At 43.7% G+C, this 17,966-nt stretch overlaps 1 protein-coding gene across 10 annotated transcripts in view; it reads left to right on the plus strand.

Annotated features, from left to right (window-relative positions):
• The window catches only part of CLASP2 (cytoplasmic linker associated protein 2), a 232,004-nt gene that overhangs the window by 141,780 nt on the left and 72,258 nt on the right, over positions 1–17,966 (plus strand). For 6 of the 10 annotated variants that reach the window (XM_061587096.1, XM_061587086.1, XM_061587088.1 and 3 more), the window contains 2 exons: positions 1,115–1,216; positions 1,360–1,386. In XM_061587096.1, coding sequence (XP_061443080.1) covers positions 1,115–1,216; positions 1,360–1,386 — 129 coding nt within the window. The remainder of the gene's footprint in view (positions 1–1,114; positions 1,217–1,359; positions 1,387–17,966) is intronic. The other 4 variants (XM_061587087.1, XM_061587090.1, XM_061587091.1 and 1 more) reach the window with 1 other exon arrangement.

The following is a 17,966-nucleotide window of genomic DNA, read 5'->3' on the forward strand; positions in this document are numbered from 1 at the left end:
AAACTAACCTCTGCTTCCTCAAACTGTGAGGAAAAGGAAGAGAGGAAAAAAGGGCCGGAAAACCTAGTTGCTTTTACTTTTCATAATATTCAATAGGAGTTACATAAAAAGATACCCCTTTAGGCCTCTCCCTGTGTTACACCAAAACTATTCCCCTTAAGGAGACAACACACAGTTTCAACAGAGGAGAATCAGGCTATTTGTCAGATCGCATAGCACTCTATGTGCCTGCCCGGACCCTGAGATCTTCAGGAGAGGCCCTTCTTTCAATACCTACATCCGCACAAGTACAACTAGTGGGAATACGAGATAGGGCCTTCTCGGTGGTGGCCCCTAGGCTTTGGAATTCCCTTCCTAGGGAGATAAGAATGACCCCTTCCCTGCAGTCCTTTCGCCGACAGTTAAAAACTTTCTTATTTCAGCAAGCCTTTGATTCCGAAGGCAGCCAAGGATAGGCCCAAACGGATATTATATTGTTCTTGCCAGTTTATTTTTTAATTCTGATTTTATTATTATGGTTTTTAATTATTAGAAACAGTTTAATGCTATTTTAAACTAGAGTTCATTTTTTAATTATATCTGTTTATACTTATTCATTTATGTATTATATGCTTTTATTTTTGATAGGTTTTTAATTGTATGTGTCTTTTATCTGGAAGCCACCGTGAGTTCCAATTTGGAAAAACGGCAGGGTATAAATAAAGTTAATAATCATCATCATCACCGAAAATAGCTGACGGAAGCTTTGCCATCAGTTTAGCAACACCATTGGGTACAACCCAAAATGTTTAAGCCAGAAAAAGGGAGAGAAAATCCTGCTTTCACATGGATTAATATATTAGAACTAAAATTGACACAGTCACACTAATACTGCTGGTGTGCAGTCTGGCAAAATTTTGCACTCAGTGCAATTTCCTATTAAAGTTTTACCTCTGGTCTCTTGAAAAGTTGTGACTGTAACATCTACACCAGTCAGTATGTTTTAGTATTTCCAATTCTAACTATCTTTGAAATACCTGGTTAGAACAACAGGTTGGTTGCTTTAATGCTCTTCGTGTTCACTGAATTATTTCTCTTAATACCTATGGTGTGTGCTGTTGTTTTTACTTTATAGGACGTGTGCGAACCAAGCTTTCAACACCCTCTATTAGCATGGGAAACTCGAAGACCGATTCCAGAGGCCGTAGTCGAACAAAAGTTGTGTCTCAGTCTCAGCGTATGTATTACTATATGCCATTCTTACCCTGTTAATAACATTAAGCCATGTGCATAGTATACAATCATTGACCAAAGGATATGATCAAATATACAAATATATTTTAAAAACACTACATACTGAGTTGTTGTTCTGTGCCATAGGTTCATCATCGCCAGACAAAAATGAAGGTATTTTTTTTACAGTGTTTAAGTGTTTCGGGTCAGTAGTCTGCATGCTTTTGGAGTCTCTTATAGTTTGTGTGTTGTTATTTTGAACAAGATATAAATAGAACATGACCATGTGCTGTTTTTAAAAAGTGCAAAAAGGTATTATATCTGTGATTGGACTATATGAGCATTTACAAAGTGATCCCTATGCATTGTGAAACCATGTAGTTATTGAAGTTTTTAATACAGAAAATAAAGAGATACACACATGTATTTACCGTATATTCCGGCATATAAGACGACATTTTAACCCCGGAAAATCTTCTCCAAAGTCGGGGGTCGTCTTATACGCCGGGTGCTGAAAAAGAGCGGGAAAATTAAGTAAAAAAAAAAGCTGCAGCGGGAGTGGAAGCAGTCGCAACCACCGTCCAGAGAGAGCGTCGCGGTCCAGAGAGACCGAATGAGCGTTTATAAACGCTGAACACCCGCCTGCCACTCAAAGGAAGACAAATGCATCAAGAGTATCAGGAACTCCTGCCTCCGCATACAGGAAGTTTCCCTTCTAGGACTATCTAGACGGCGGCTCAGCGTCACCGATAGAACATCGGGGCTCCACCGCGCGCCCCTTACCGCTTCCCCGCGGGCGCCACTCCGGCGTCGCCCTTCAGGCGCAGAGGACCCCGCTGGACGGCCTCGTACTCTGCAGACATCCCTCTTCTCCGGAAGCGAGGGCGAGCGCAGGCCAGCACTTCCGGGGCAGCGGGCTACCCAATAGGAGCTTCAAGCCAGGAGGGGCGGGGCGAGCGGCGCCTTCCTTCCCCAGAGGGAAAGGTAGAACAGCTTCCAGCTTCCGTTCCTTCCGGGGTCTTTCGCCGCAGAGGCACTGAAAGTGTAGAGTGATGCCAGCTTCCAGGCTCCGCTTTTCTTTGTGCCCCCCCCAGTCCATATCCTGCTGCCGAAAGACGCCAGACTGGAGGAGCGAGCGGGAGCGGCGGCAGCGGCAGCCCGCCTCCCTCCTCCTCCTGCCAGCCGCAGAGTAGTCCTCTCGCCCGAGGGCGCCCTTTGCTCGTCCTCGAGGCTGCTCCTCCCCCCGCGCGGCTATCCTAAGGACATTTACCTAGGAGAAAACCTCCCTGAATTTACTGGGACCTACCTTGGATGCATAGTACCGGACTACTCCTTTATGCACGCCTGAAGGACAGCAGCCTCCCCCCTCCCGTCCTTTCCTACTAAGAAATGGGGGTAAATTATTCTCAGATTGCACCCATAATCTTAAAATATGGGCACAATCCACTTTTATGTCCTTTTGATTGTAATGGGAGAATTAGGCAGGCCCTTGACAGTGCAATCTTATGCATGTTTACTCAGAAGTAAGTCCCATTAAGTTCAGTGTGTGGGGATACTCTCTAATAAATTTGTTTAGGATTGCCTTGCACATCTCTCTTGACCTCAGGATTTACCTTGCAAGCAAGGCATCGGCATAGCTATGTTTCTTTGTTGATCTCTCCCCCCTTTCTTTGTCCGTTTACATATAATAGTTGCTTGAACTGTATCTTTGGAAAAATAAAACCCTATATTCTATGCTTAGGGGGGAAATACTTTCTGTTTCTGCATTTTTCCCTTAGTTGAGTTGCACACATTTATGTATAAAACGACAGGGCGAGTATATCCCAAACTCTATATTTTAACTGGAAAAGTTGGGGGTCGTCTTATACGCTCAGTCGTCTTATACGCCGGAATATACGGTAATATAGTATTTCAAAATAATTACGCATTGGAACCTTGGGTATATAGAATGAGGAAAACTAATAGATTTTACTTCATTATTAAACAGTAATTTACTTAAGGAGACGCTTCAACTTTTTCTGGCATTTTGTCATTTTTACTTGGAAAGTCATTTTAACAAACTTGGAGATTGATTTGCTTTATATTTCATGTGGGTGTTTGTTTTCAACTTGATTTTCAAATATTTATAATCATTTACATTATCCTAATCCTGTTGTTTTTATTCTGCAATTAATGAAGCATACTGCCATTACATACACAATTTATGTAAATGGGTGACTGACCTGCCATATTTTCTGTCTTTTTCACAGTTTATCAAATAGGATGCTGTCTATGAAAGCTCATGCCACAGTAATACACCTAGTCTCAGAATGAGAGTGCTATGTAAATTATACAGCCATGAGAGTGGCTGTATACTATAATCAGCATGGATTTTTTGCATTCCGCAATGTTAAATCTAAAATACCCCCATGCGATTCTGATGCTTCCCATAAGCTCATTTAAAAACAAAACCTTACAAAACTTATAGCCCTGAACTCAGAAACACTTGCTTAACAACCCTTTAAATTTTCATGGCAATACACAAAGTCAGAGAGGATCGAGAGCTCAAAGTGTAAAAAGAGAGAGAGTAAAAGCAGACCTCTTTTGGACTTTTTTCTGTCAGAGTTCTCGTAATCTGTTGAAATTAATTAAAAATCAGCCATGTTCACAGAGTACCTATTACTGACCTTGCCCCATACTCTAACCTTAATCTTCTGAAGTTTAAAAGTTAAAAAAATGCCTGGCTGATTTTTAATTAATTTAAGAAATTTAGCATTGAACTCAGTGATAATGTCGGGCATGCTCAGTAAGAACCAACTATCACTGTTCTAAAAGCCAGACTCACAGCTGCTGGGGTTGCCTAATCAGAGGGCCACACCCACACCAGACCTTTATTTCACTTGAGATAGTCATGGCGTCCCCCAAAGAATCCTGGGAAGTATAGTTTGTGAAAGGTGCTGAGAGGAGACTCCTATTCCCCTGACAGAGCTCCAGTGGCCAGAGTGGTTTAATAGTCAGCCTCTGTGATTGAAACTCTGTGAGGGGAACAGGGCATCTCCTAGCAACTCACAGCACCCTTCACTAACTACACTTCCCAGGATTCTTTGGGAGAAGCCATGACTGTCTAAAGTGAAATAAAAGTCTGGTATGGATGTGGCCAGGGATAGCTTTGCTTTAAATTTGGGTGGGAGGCTACATGTGCCTGCTGTAGAATAAAAAGGTGGGGGAAATCCTGAGAAATGATATTTTCCCAATTTTTTCTTTTGGAAAGGAAAGGGGCTTCCCCTCTGTCCAGTGCCCCCCCCATCCAATCTTCTCCCTTCCCCTCCTCCTCCTCCCCTCCCTGCCCCTCCCCCAGGTCAGTTTCATCTATCCTAAGCATGATTGCACAGGGCTAAATCTCACTGAACTAAAAAAGCATGCAAATGATCAAACCTTCTCTCCTATTCCCTCCCCCTTCCCCCCTTCCCCCCTTCCCATCCCCTCCCCCTTCCCCCCTTCCCCCCTCCCCATCCCCTCCCCCTTCCCCCCTCCCCATCCCCTCCCCCTTCCCCCCTCCCCTCCCCCTTCCCCCCTCCTCCCCCATGGACAGTTCTATCTATCCTAGCACTATGAACTGGGAGACCAAGGTTCAAATCCCCCATACAGCCGTGAAACTCACTGGGTGATCTTGGGACAGTCACTGCCTCTCAGCCTCAGAGGAAGGCAATGGTAAACCATCTCTGAATACCGCTTACCATGAAAACCCTATTCATAGGGTCACCATAAGTCGGAATCGACTTGAAGGCAGTACATTTCATTTTCAAGCGTGATTGCATGGGAGTAAATCCCATTGAAATCAATAAGCATGCAGATGATCAAACCTGCCCTCCCCTCCTCCTCCGTCCCATCACCTCCCTTTTGCCCCTTCCCTCCCCCTTCCTTCATCCCTCCCCTTCCAATCCCCTCCTTCCCCCTCCCCCTTTTTCTGCTCCCCTCTCCCCCCCTTCCTCTTTCCCTCTACTCTCCCCCTCCTCCTCTTTCCCTCTACTCTCCCCCTCCTCCTCTTCCATGGTCAGTTTTACCTATCCTAGCCATTATTGGAGGGGAGTAAATCCCATTGAACTCCATAAGCATGCAAATGATCAGACCTGCCATTCCCCTCTCCTCTACCTCCTCCCTTTTTCGTCCCCTCCCCTCTTCCTTCCTCCTCCCCTGCCCACTCCAGCCCCCCCTCCCTCTTCTCCTCCTCCCCCCCCTGTCAGTTTTACATATGCTAAGCATGCTTGCATGGGAGTAATTCCCATTGAACTCAATAAACATGTAAATGATCAGGCCTGCCTTTTCCCTCCTTCTCCTCTCCCTTCCTTCTCCCTTCTTCTCCTTTCCTCTTCGTCCCTCCTCCTCCCTTGCCCACTCCAGGCCTCCCTCCCCATGGTCAGTTTTACCTATCCTAAGCATGATTGCAGGGGAGTAAATCCTACTGAACTGAATAAGCATGCAAACGATCATTCCATTCTCAGCAAACTTTCACAGGATCCCAATTCTTACCTCTCAGATTAAAAAGCAGAGAAATTCACTAATAGGTAAAAAGACTTGCGGTTTAAGTATGTACCTATAGCCCTTAGATATTTATATCTGATATATTTTATCAGACATATATGCTCAGAGGCACATGTTACCAAATTCTTCCAAGCTACACAGGAAGTGGATTGTGAAAGACCAACCCAAATGGTGTTTGCATTTTGACCAATTTGTAGGGCAGTCCAATATCTCAGAGAGGAGGTCAGGTCTCCTGCTCCCCTGGTGCATTCACTATAGCTGCCCAATTTCCCTGCTTTTTAAAGTTTGATAGAAATATCTGTTGGCTATAGGTACATTCTTAAACTGCAAGCTTTTTTGCCTATTAGTAAATAATATGGCGTGTGGTAGCACTCTCATTTAAAGTATTATTTTTTCATAACTACTGCACAGTGAGATCCATTTACATACATGTTTGCATTACTTTACAATATAGGGGCTTATCACATATTATGCAGAGGCAAATCCAGGTTTATCATTTGCCACATTCAGATAATCCAATCTTGCTCAAGATGTGCATCTTGAGATGTGCAATCTTGCAGAGATGTGCATGAGCTTCAGGCACCCACATGGAGCCTCTTTGCTCCTACATTCATGTAAGCAAATAAGCCTGGCTTGTTTGGAAGCTATTAACCATAGCTCACCGTTCAGAGGTAACAAGAAGCTATGTTAATTTGCAGCATCCTGGATTGTTCTCTTATTCATGCAAAGGGATCAGCAAAGCAGCTGCCTGCGTGTGTTTGAAGCTGATGCATATTTTAGGTTAATAAACTGAGATTGTATCATCCAAATGTGGCCACTGAGTATACGATTAACAGGAAGCTACAGTCAATTGCCGTTTCTTAATGAGTATGTGTTTGTCATCATGTCTGTCACAGACATTTTTAAATATTTTAGGTATAAATGTAAGACATGGAATAGCTAATAAATGAAGGGGTCCATATAGTCTCCATAATCCAGTGATTTGGTATGGGTTTGGAAGAACTGACAAGCACAGTGGGCTTGGAAGTGGGTCTAACTTTTAAAATCCATTAGTACTGAAGTGATCAAGCTACCCACTTCTAGGACTAAAACATGAAGTTTTGCAAAAACACAGGGTTGCTTTCCCCATCATAATGATTTTTGCTTGTTTACAAGGAGCGCCATTTCTGGGTTGCTGCTAGTTTGATTATGTGCAATTTTTATAGCTTTTAGAATACACAATTTTCTATGCTATATCAAACCTTTACAACTCTCAAAGGCAGAGAGTTCAGATTAAATTTCAAACCCTTAGAATGTCTTATTTATAATGCTAAAAGAAAGGATTTATAATGGAAAGATGAACTGAGGCACAGCCTAAGCCCGTATAACTAACAAACAAAAAGTGTGTGGTGCATTAACAGGGCCGGCGCCAAAGGGCAGCCAGGTCGGGCCCTGGCTGAGAGCCCCTGCAGCCCAGAGGGTCCCCTCAAGGGTCCCTCATTAGAGTGGGAGAGTAGCACTCCCCTTCCGCAATCCTCAGCATGGAGCTTCCAGGGCGCCTGCCCTTTTGCTCGCTCCACCTACCTCTCTCCTGTTTTCGCTGATTTGCACACTGCATGCACTGCACACACATGCCTGCCATCAACCAAGATGGCAGCGGAGGCTTCTTTAAGGGGCTGATGCCCCCGCCACCATCTTGGTTGATGGCAGGCATGTGTGTGCAGCAGCAAAGACAGGAGAGAGGTAGGTGCAACAAGCAGGAGCTGTGCTCCCAGGGCAGGCTAGTGCCCAAGGGCCCAGTCATGCCTGGCGCCAGCCCTGTTATCACTGCAAGCATTCTCCTGAGTTGAAATAAAGGTACAGTAATGAGTGTGTTCTTTCATATATGTAAAGTCCTAGCCACCTGCGGTTGATAGGCCGTTGCAAGTATCTAATTAAAAATGACAGCAATTTAAATCATAATAACTGTACTCAGCCTTCAAAGATTTTTATCCCACTTTATCTTCCAAGATCTCTACTGCAACTAGGGAGAGACTAACATAATTTTCTAATTTCTGTCTCTATGCTAATAAAATTGCCTTTATAGGGACTTTTCTCACATACCTCATGGTATTCTTCATCTGCATATTATCTTTTATGGGTATAAAAAAACAATTAGAGAGAGATTTCCTCTACATAATTTGTGAGATGGAGAAAAATCCCACAGAACTATACCTCAAGATCCCTCAAATTTCCATCATTCAAAACCTACAAGAAACTCCTACAAGAAAATAGAAATGCCTTCAAGTCTATTCTGACTTATGGCGACCCTATGAATAGGGTTTTCATGATAAGCAGTATTCAGAGGTGGTTTACCATTTCCTTCCTCTGAGGCTGAGAGGCAGTGACTGGCCCAAGGTCACCCAGTGAGCTTCTTGACTATGTGGGGATTTGAACCTTGGTCTCCCAGGTCATAGTCCAACACTCTAAATGTGCTATAGTACATGTATAGCACCCATTCCTTTTGTTGTAAAAACTGTAGTGGCGACAGCTCCTTGGATTTTTTCCCAGAGATTAGTTCCTGTTGCCAGTTAGAGAATGGGATGCATCTTGTTAATTGAGTTGAGATCCATGGTATATATTGCTGATCTCCAAAATCAGAAAGATTTTATTTATTTGTTGGTTTGTTTATTTATTTGTTGGTTTGTTTATTTATTATTTGATTTATATCCCACCTTTCCTCCTGGCAGGAGCCCAGGGTGACAATTTTAGCAATTCTTTATAGAAAACCTCTGAGTATTCATCCTGTGAGTATTCAGCAAATGTGGGGATATGGTGTAATTCTTGAACCATCTTCTCAGTCCCTTTCATGTAAGAATTGGACTGTTTACAAAAACCTATACCATCAACTATCTAAAATGTGATAGTATTTATTGCTTTTGTTCCATAGAGTCAAGCATGATTGCTTTTTTAAAGATATGTTTACAATGCAATCCTTTACACGTTTACTCAGAAATAAGCCTGATTGAGTTCAGTGGGAGTTACTTCTAGGTAAATTGCTTAAGTTGTTGGGGGAAATGGACAGTCATTTTGAAACATTATAAAACATTCAAGGGTTTTGGTATTTAAAATTATATTTAAAACTTTAAAGAAAGTTAGACATTTGATTTTAATATCTATTTTATTATTTGTATAAATAACTAAGATGGACAAATAATCTGATGGATATGAGCTAGGAAGCTGCCTAAAATGCAAGACATTAATTTTAATATTTAAAGCCATTTACATGTAAAAGTTGTATTATTTACTACTCATCAGTTTTACCCTAATTGAAATGTTTTAGATTTCAGATGATAATTTCTAAAATGGTGTGAATGAATTTGCCAGAAAATGTTTGTCCATCAAGAAGGTTTCCACTGGAATTAATGGGTTTTGGGGGTATTGAAAGTGTATTTTTTCCAACCGCGCATTTCTTCTGGAATTGAGTAGATCTTCAGCTATGAAAATAATTACAGATTCCTATCCAGTGGCAGAAAACTTTTCATGCTAACTTGTCTATTGAGAAATCTCTGTTCTGGGGTATGTTCAGGATTCATACTGAGTTGATGCAAAGCAACAACACAAACCAAACATTCCTATAGTGGCAAGGCTAGGGCAGGGGTGGGCCACCCATTTGCCTACAGACTACACCTCCCATCATACATGACCTTTGGTCATGTTGGCTGGAGCTACTGTAACTGGAGTCCAACAGCATCTGGCAGCCCACCCTGTGGTAGGGAAAGCTGGCGTGACTTCCATGGAATGCCTGGATTCCATGAAAACAGTTTGAAAACCAGTGATTTGGCAATCACTGCCATAAACAATCTTCAGTCTCCCCAGCTGTATCACCTTAGCTATCTGTTCATACACTTAACATTCACTATGGCATGAATCTGCAATAACAGTGGACACCCCCCCCCCCATTTCTTCATGGCAGATTTGAATTTGTGTCTAGGAACCATTTGCTTGAGCTTGTGGCTCCATTGTGGACAGAGATTATAGGAAAAGAACTAGAGCAGAAATGAAGGGATTGATTTGTGTCTGCATGGTTTTTTTCAATCATTTCATGAAGGTCACAAAAAAGCTTGCACTATAAAGTGTGGTGGTGTGTTCTCTCTCTGGTTGTATTTTCATACGCAGCAACGTAAAAATGAAATCAAGGCCAGGGGCATGTAAATGTTACAAATGTTACTTTAAAATTCTTGTAGTTGGGCAATCATATTTGGTTATTTCTTTGCAACTTCTACATGCATGCCAGATACAATTTTTTTTGTATCTTTTCTCTGCCCCCCCCGCCCATTTATCCTTCATTGTATTATCTATCTAGATCGAAGAACTTGTTACCTTTTCTTCAGCTGTTAAATCTTGCTATTAAATCTTGCATTTACAGTTTACATGGAGTGAAGACATCAAAATAGCTTGACCCAGCATTTCAATTTAATTTATTGATGAATTTATGAACACAGCACAGTTCTTTGTTCAAGAGCTGAAGAACTGTAATTGTGCAACTTCTGTATTGTCTGCTTCACAGATGAGCGCCTGAGCCTGGTGGAGGCTACTAAAATGCACTGCTTTTAATGTTAACCCTCTTGTGGCATTTCCCACTTTTATGTGAACTGACTAAAGCTTTTTTATTTCCATTTGCCATCCATTGTTAATCTGCTCTGCTCCCTTCCTATTCATGGATTTTATACCCTTACCCTATTCCTGCCTTTACACTTGTTCAGGATCACAGTCCACTAATCCACAGTCTGGTGGTAAGGCTTTTCAGATTATGTGTGTGCATCATTGTTTGTTCATGCATCACAATAGGATCCTATTCAGCAGAAACACCTAATATCTATGCTTGTAGGTTAGAATATTCCTGCCAAAAGAAATCCTTCAAGAAATTTAATGGCAAGTAGGTTTGTGAATTCAGATAAACAGGTGAGTTACTTCAAGAAACAGGGATTAGGGGCAAAATTTTTGATGCTCCAAGTTGTTGAAATGGTGCCAAACGTTTTATAAAGAGAACCCCACAGTGACTACTGTTCCTCAACCTTACAGCTGATACAAATACTACAAATCCCAAATTAAAAGCGGGAAAACGTGTAGATAGTAACATGTGACAATCACATGCATGTTTTATTGCTCACACATTCAGTGAAATAAACAATGTGATTATCAGATATTATTATTACTATTATTTAAATTTATATCGTGCCGTTCCTCCCAGCAGGAACCCTGGGCATAATACAAAAATACTGAAAACTCTCTAAAACATCTTAAAAACAAACTTTAAAATATATTAAAGCAAAACACCTTTAAAAACATTAAAACAAAACAACTTTTTAAAACAACTTTTAAAACATCATAAAAACAATTCCAATAGGGACGCAGACTGGGATAAGGTCTCTGCTTAAAAGGCTTCTTGAAAAAGCAAGGTGTTCAGTAGGCACTGAAAATATAACAGAGATGGCGCCTGCCTAATATTTAAGGGGAGGGAATTCCACAGGGTAGATGCCACTACACTAAAGGTCTGCTTCCTATGCTGTCCAGAACAGACCAACTAATAAGATGATATCTGCAGAAGACCCTCAACTGCAGAGTGCAGTGATTGACTGGGTATATAAGGGGTAAGACGATCTGTCAAGTATCCTGGTCCCAAGTTGTATAGGTCTTTGTACACCAAACCACGGCCTTGAACTTGGCCCAGTAGCTAATGGGCAGCCAGCGCAATTCTTTCAGCAGTGGGGTGACATACTAGTGATACCCTGCCCCAGTGAGCAGTCATGCCACTGCATTGTGCACCAGATGCAGCTTCCAGACCAACCTCAAGGACAGACCCACAAAGAGCACATTACAGTAATCCAGCCTGGAGGTTACCAGTGCATGGACAACAATGGTCAAGCTGTCCAGGTCCAGAAATGGCCACAGCTGTCTTACCAGCCCAAGCACTCTTAGCCACTGAGGTCACCTGGACCTCTAGCAACAAAGATGGATCCAGAAACACCCCCAGACTATGGACCTGCTCTTTCAGAGGGAATATGACCCCATCCAAAGCAGGCAACTGACCCATTATCCGAACTTGGGAATCTCCAACCCACAGCACCTCTGTCTTGCTAGGATTCAGACTCAGTTTATTGGCCCTCATCCAGCCCACTACTGAGTCCAGACAGTAGTCCAGGGCTTGCATGGCCTCTCCCGGTTCAGATGTTACAGAAAAATAGAGCTGGGTATCATCAGCATACTGCTGACATGTCGCCCCAAATCTCCTGATGACCACTCCCAAGGGCTTCATATAGATGTTAAACAGCATGGGGGACAAGATGGTATCCTGTGGCTCACCACAGCACAACTGCCAGGGGGCCAAAAGACAGTCACCCAATGCTATTCTCTGAAAATGACCCTGAGGATAGGATTGGAACCACTGTAAAACAGTTCCTCCAATGCCCATCTCACCAAGTTGTCCCAGAAGGATACCATGGTCAATGGTATCAAAAGCTGCTGAGAGATCAAATAAGAATAACAGGGTCACACTCCCCCTGTCCTTCTCCCAATAAAGGTAATCTTTCAGGGCAACCAAGGCCAGTTCGGTCCCATAAGCAGGCCTGAACCCAGATTGGAATGGGTCAAGAAAATCTGTTTCATCCAAGAGTACTTGCAATTGCTGCGGTACAGCCCTCTCAATCACCTTCCCTAAAAAGGGGTTATTTGCAGCCGGGTGGTAGTTGTCACAAATCAATGGGTCAAGGATGGGCTTTTTCATCAGCGGTCAGATCACTGCCTTTTTCAGGGTGGCTGGGACCACTCCCTCCCACAATGATGCGTTGACCACATCCTGGATCCACTCTGTTATACCCCCTGGGCACTCTTTCATAAACTAAGAAGGTCAAGGGTCAAGAGCACAAGTTGCTGGCTGTATTATTGCAAGCACCTTGTCCATGTCAATGTAGAAATAATGGTCTGCATGGAATGTTCATGATTTTTTACAATAAATATGCATAACACTGAAAATAACGTATGGTTTCTACCACAGAAGTTGACATTGAACATAAAATTAAATTTTGTTTTTTGGAAAAAAAATCCCAACTTTCATTTAGGTTTTTTTCTGTTTAAAATAAAAGTTATTGGCAAGGCTATGAAAATGGGCTTGGAAGTTAATCTAAAATAACATGGTGTTTTTTTAAAAAAAAATTAAGCTTCAACGTATGTGTCCAGTACACAGCGTTGAAGCTTTAGCAAAAAATTTCACAACTGCTGTTAAAACAAGGAACTAGATTTTGAACACTTCTTCCTCACATTTAGCTTAGTCCTGTACCTGTATACTCAGAAGTAAAACACATGGAGTCAACTGATCCCACTTCCAAATGTATATAGGATTTCAACTTTCAAGTAGTCTCAAGGCTGAGCAGAGCCCTAAAACAACATGTTTATGCTAAAAAATGTACACAAATTGGGTGTGTGCTTGTTCGTTTTAGTATACAATCTTTTTTGCTGAATAGACTCCTGTCTGGAAGAAGGCATTCTGCAGTATTTCCCAAACTTCTGATAGCTAAAGTACACTTTAATTTTTGAATTTAAATTGGGGATACACTTATTTATATCCAATAAGGTTTTATTTTAAAATGTGAAGGTGTAAGAATTACATTTGGTGAATTGATGCAGTGAATGTAGAGGATACTGCCTCCTGTCTTTCTGTTTGTCTTTGTTCTAAGCGTACCTCCTGACTAGAAGGAAAGCCACCCATGTTGCTGACTTATGCATAGAAGCAGTGATAAGCTGCTTTTTGAGGGCAGGTAATTCTGCTTTGTCAATAGTGGGTGAATCATATCCATTGCAGTGAGGCAGCAGGTTACCTGCCTCCATCAGATGCTGATTAAAAGGAGGCAAGGCCAGAGTGGTGCATCATGCAGAAACACAGTCGTCTTAGTGCAGGGTTGGAAAACCTGTAGCCCTCCAGATGCTGCTGGACTACAGCTCCCATCATCCCTGACCGTTGACCATACTGGTTGGGCTGATGGGAATTGGAGTACAATATCTGCAGAGCCACAGGTTCTCCACTCCTGCCCTAGTGGACAGTTCTAATAGGAGCCTTTCATTTAATTTATTTCTCATTGCACACTAGTGTGACAAGGCTCATGGTTTGGGAATTACTGTTCTATTTCATAAGCATATTGTATCCTAAGGCAAACAGTGGCCCACATAGCATTTGCATGGAGCATTGCCTTACCCCACCATCCTCCATCTTGATCCTGTTTCAGTCGTTTCTTACTACTGTGATTTATAATGAAATGAATTGTTTTAATGTGTTTGGTTATTTTAAGCTACCTTCAGGGATTGGTCACAACATATCATGCCAGTACAAATATTCATGTATTAAAATGCTTCTAACCAGTCTGTTGTGTTTAGAAATGGACCATTATTTCTTTAAAATATTTATAGGGCAGCTGTCCTTCAGCTATGCACAATTATGCTCTAAATGCATTCCAATAAACTCAGCATTTTAGTTAGAATGTTTTATAATTATTTACTAATAAGGCACTTTATCTTCACTTGCCAAGTTTAATTCTATTTAGTGTTGAGATAAAGGCATTCATAAGGCATAATTTGTACACAAAGCAGTTTACCACAGTTTGCGACACTGGGGGAGTTAAGATGCAGTGGAGATTTCCCTCTACCTAGCTTTGCTGGCCAGGGGCTTCTGCCACTGCAGAGATCTTCACAGTGCCTGCTGAAAGCAGCAATAAAAGCTACTAGTGATGGTATCCCTACCAGCAGTAGCCAGCCGTAGAGCTGGTCCAGGCAAGGATCCAATGGATTCTAAATCAGTTCAGCTATCAGTGATGGACCTTTACAGAGCCACCCTAGTCAGGAGTTGGTGCAGCAAAAATGAGCAGTTTTCCTGTGTATGGAAACATGATATCAGGTGGGTAAGTAGCTCCACTTAGTGGTTGAAGGCAGAAGAGCACTGTTGATTTTTGCAGGAACTGTTTTGTGTAACTCCCAGCTCAGTTCTCTTCTGCCTTCACACACAATGGTTGATCGCTCTCTCTGCTCTGTGTTCAGGCCTGTATATTTGTCTTCTATATTTGTCTTATATCCTCTGTGTTTCCTCCTCCGACCTTACCTTTCTTTCAAAACAAAACAAAATTCCCCTGCCCCCCCTTTTCCTCCCCCGGAGCCCTTCCGCGCTGCGAGGAAAACCAAGAAAGGGATTCCTCTCCCTTCCTCCACCAGAACCGTGCAGGAGTGGGAAGTTGTAAGGGGCACCCTACGGGAGGACTTAATGCCCCCTCCCTTTTGCCTGGACCAGCCTGTTACCGCTGCTCTTGGCCGTACGCCCCCCACGCCGATCTCATTATCAGCGCAGACAGAATCTAGCAGTAGCGTTTCAGACACCAATGTTCCTTTCCCACCTCGCAGCAGCAGCAGCACTCATTGCGCAAGCCCCAGGAGGAGTTCTTCTTCACCCTCCTAAGCCAGCGGTGCAGCCTTGCCTTAATGGCTGCAACAGGACATGCCACACACACCCCACAAAACATCAGTGGAAATGTAGACGCCTAATAACACCCAGCCCCTGTAAGACCTGCTGCATGGTTGCACCATGGGGAAAGCACCCTGCAAATCTGACAGGCCGGAAAAGAGGTTCAAGCCGCTCCCGCCTAAACTAGGAGCAGCGTCACCACCATTACCCGGACAGGTTTTAGGGCCTTCCGTTGGGCTGAACGCCCAGATGAAGACGGCCATGGCCCACCCCTCTTCCAACAGGTTGGAGGTGGCTGAGGCAATGAACATAGCGGGCAGGGTGGCTTCAGATGACGCGGTGCCCATGGCGAACAGGCAGACCGCTCAGACCAGGCAAGCTCCTGGCGATCATAATGCAGACAAGGGGAGGGACTCACACAGCACTGCTTTCAGGACTCGAAGAGACCAAGTGTCACTGTCTGAGGAAGAAGGCATACAAGCCCACCCTGGCTTGGATTCAGTTTTTTCTACCCGATCCTCACCTGAGGATTTCATGGGTTTTACAGACCATCCACATCACAGAAGGGGAAGGATTCTAGCCCCCCTTTCTCCCCCTGCTCACCAATTACAAGGAGAGGCATATCACCCCTGCTGTGCACACGCTCAGCCTCTTCAGCCACATTTATCGGATCACATGCTTCAACAGTTGTAGGATCAGCTCAGGGCTTCCCTGTTAGTGGATTTGGCCAGGGATCTCTCAGGCGCAGCATCCTCCATACAGCACCTCCCTAGTGGCACGCAGGGAACACAGGCAACACAGGGTTCTTCCTCAGCCAACCTGCAGCTGCCTGCAGCACACAATTCACCTAACCCTTACACGGTCACTCAGTGTGGGCACGCTCAACCTACAGAGACACCTGTCAACCCAGACAATGAACTGATTGTCTTAGATGAAGAGGACTGGAGTGGGGAGTCAGAATCAGAAGAGATTTCAACAGAATTTTCCAAGAGACCCATTTCCTTCCCCTCTTATGCAAGGCAATGGAGGCCCTCAGCTTACACTCCCCTGACGACTCTCCAGTTCCTCAAATGTCCAGGATCCTGATTGTATGTCCAGACCCAAAACCTAAATCCAGGGTGCTCAAGCTCCCTGCATTACTACCTAAAGTGATCAAATCCGAGTTCGATGTCCCTTTACAGTTCAAGAAGTCGGTGTCAACAGCTAACAAGTTCTATACACTGGAACAGCAGATTATGGACCAGCTGAAAGTCCCGCAAGTAGACACGCCCATAGTTAATCTTCTAAATCCATCTTTGAATCCTAAAGACTCAGATGCTCACCTTAAGGACACAACTGAATGCAGACTGGACCAATGCCTTAGAAGGGTGCATGAGGCTAGCACACTTTCTATCACAGCGGCGGCAGCATCTTCTGTCTTTGCAAAAGCTTCTCTCTTATGGCTAGAGAACCTTCTGGATGGCCCACAACAGGACCCTGCCAGAGCATGCAAATCCTTATTAAAAGTCTCCTGGGCAGTGACCTTCATGGCAGATGCATCCATGGATGCAATGCAACTCACAGCAAGGTCATTAGCAGCGGGCGTCTTCACCCGTAGAACCCTATGGCTGTGTCACTGGGAAGCAGATGCCACAGCTCGCTCTAACCTGGCTTCGGAGCCCTACGTGGGAGGCAAGTTATTTGGTGATGAAGCACTAGCAGGTGTCTCAGAATCCAAGGACAAGAAGAAATCTATGTCCTCCTCCAGGAAGAGAGAGGACAGAAGGCTGTTTCGAAGGGCCTTCCACCTAAATTCACAGCCACAGTCCTTTCGGAATTCTAGGACATCAGGATGAGCTAGAGACACCATCACCAATCATCCCTTCTGGTACAGACAACATCTGCAGGCAAAAGGCCAACCATATGTTCCCAATAGACCAGGGTTTTGAACCCAGGCTAGAGGGAACAAACTTCAGTTCTGATGCCAGCATCCCTCCAGTGGGAGGATGCCTCCAACACTTTGCTCAGCAGTGGAGGGACATATCATTGGACCAATGGGTATTATGCACGCTCAGAAACGGCCTGAGGCTGGAATTTACATCCCCCCCAGCAAGATTTGTCCCATCGCCTCTCTCATGGACTCAAGACAAAAGGGCAAGAACCCTCCAGGCAATTTCCCATCTGCTCCAAATATCAGCAGTAGAGCCAGTCCCAGCAGGGGAGAGATTTTTGGGAAATTACTCAATTTTCTTTACTGTCGCGAAAAAAGATGGGTCATTCAGGGTGGTACTCAACCTCAAGAACCTGAACAAATACATTCAATACCACAAGTTCCACATGGACACCTTGCTTTCAATCAAGGAGTCGCTGAGAAAAGGGGACTTCCTCTCCTCAATCAAATTGAAGGAAGCCTACCTACACGTCCCCATCTTCTCCCCCCAATGCTATCTCAGGTTCACAATGGGGAACTACCATTTTCAATACAGGGCCATGCCCTTTGGCCTGTCATCTGCCCCCAGGGTATTCACAAAGATCGTGATTACCTTGGTAGCCCACCTCAGGATGCAAGGAGTCCATGTATTTCCTTACCTGGACAACTTCTTCATTTGGTCCCCATCGCTAAGCAAGGCCTGGGAGGATGTGCACATCACCTTAGCCTGCTTGAAGGATCACGGCTTCCTAATCAAAACAAGAGCCAGTTAGTTCCTTCCCATCGCATTGTACATCTGGGGGCCACTATAGACTCACAATGGAACTATACAGCTGGCACAAGACAGAATCGACAAAATAC

Source organism: Rhineura floridana, chromosome 10, assembly GCF_030035675.1.
Source record: "Rhineura floridana isolate rRhiFlo1 chromosome 10, rRhiFlo1.hap2, whole genome shotgun sequence".
Classification (NCBI taxonomy): domain Eukaryota; kingdom Metazoa; phylum Chordata; class Lepidosauria; order Squamata; family Rhineuridae; genus Rhineura; species Rhineura floridana.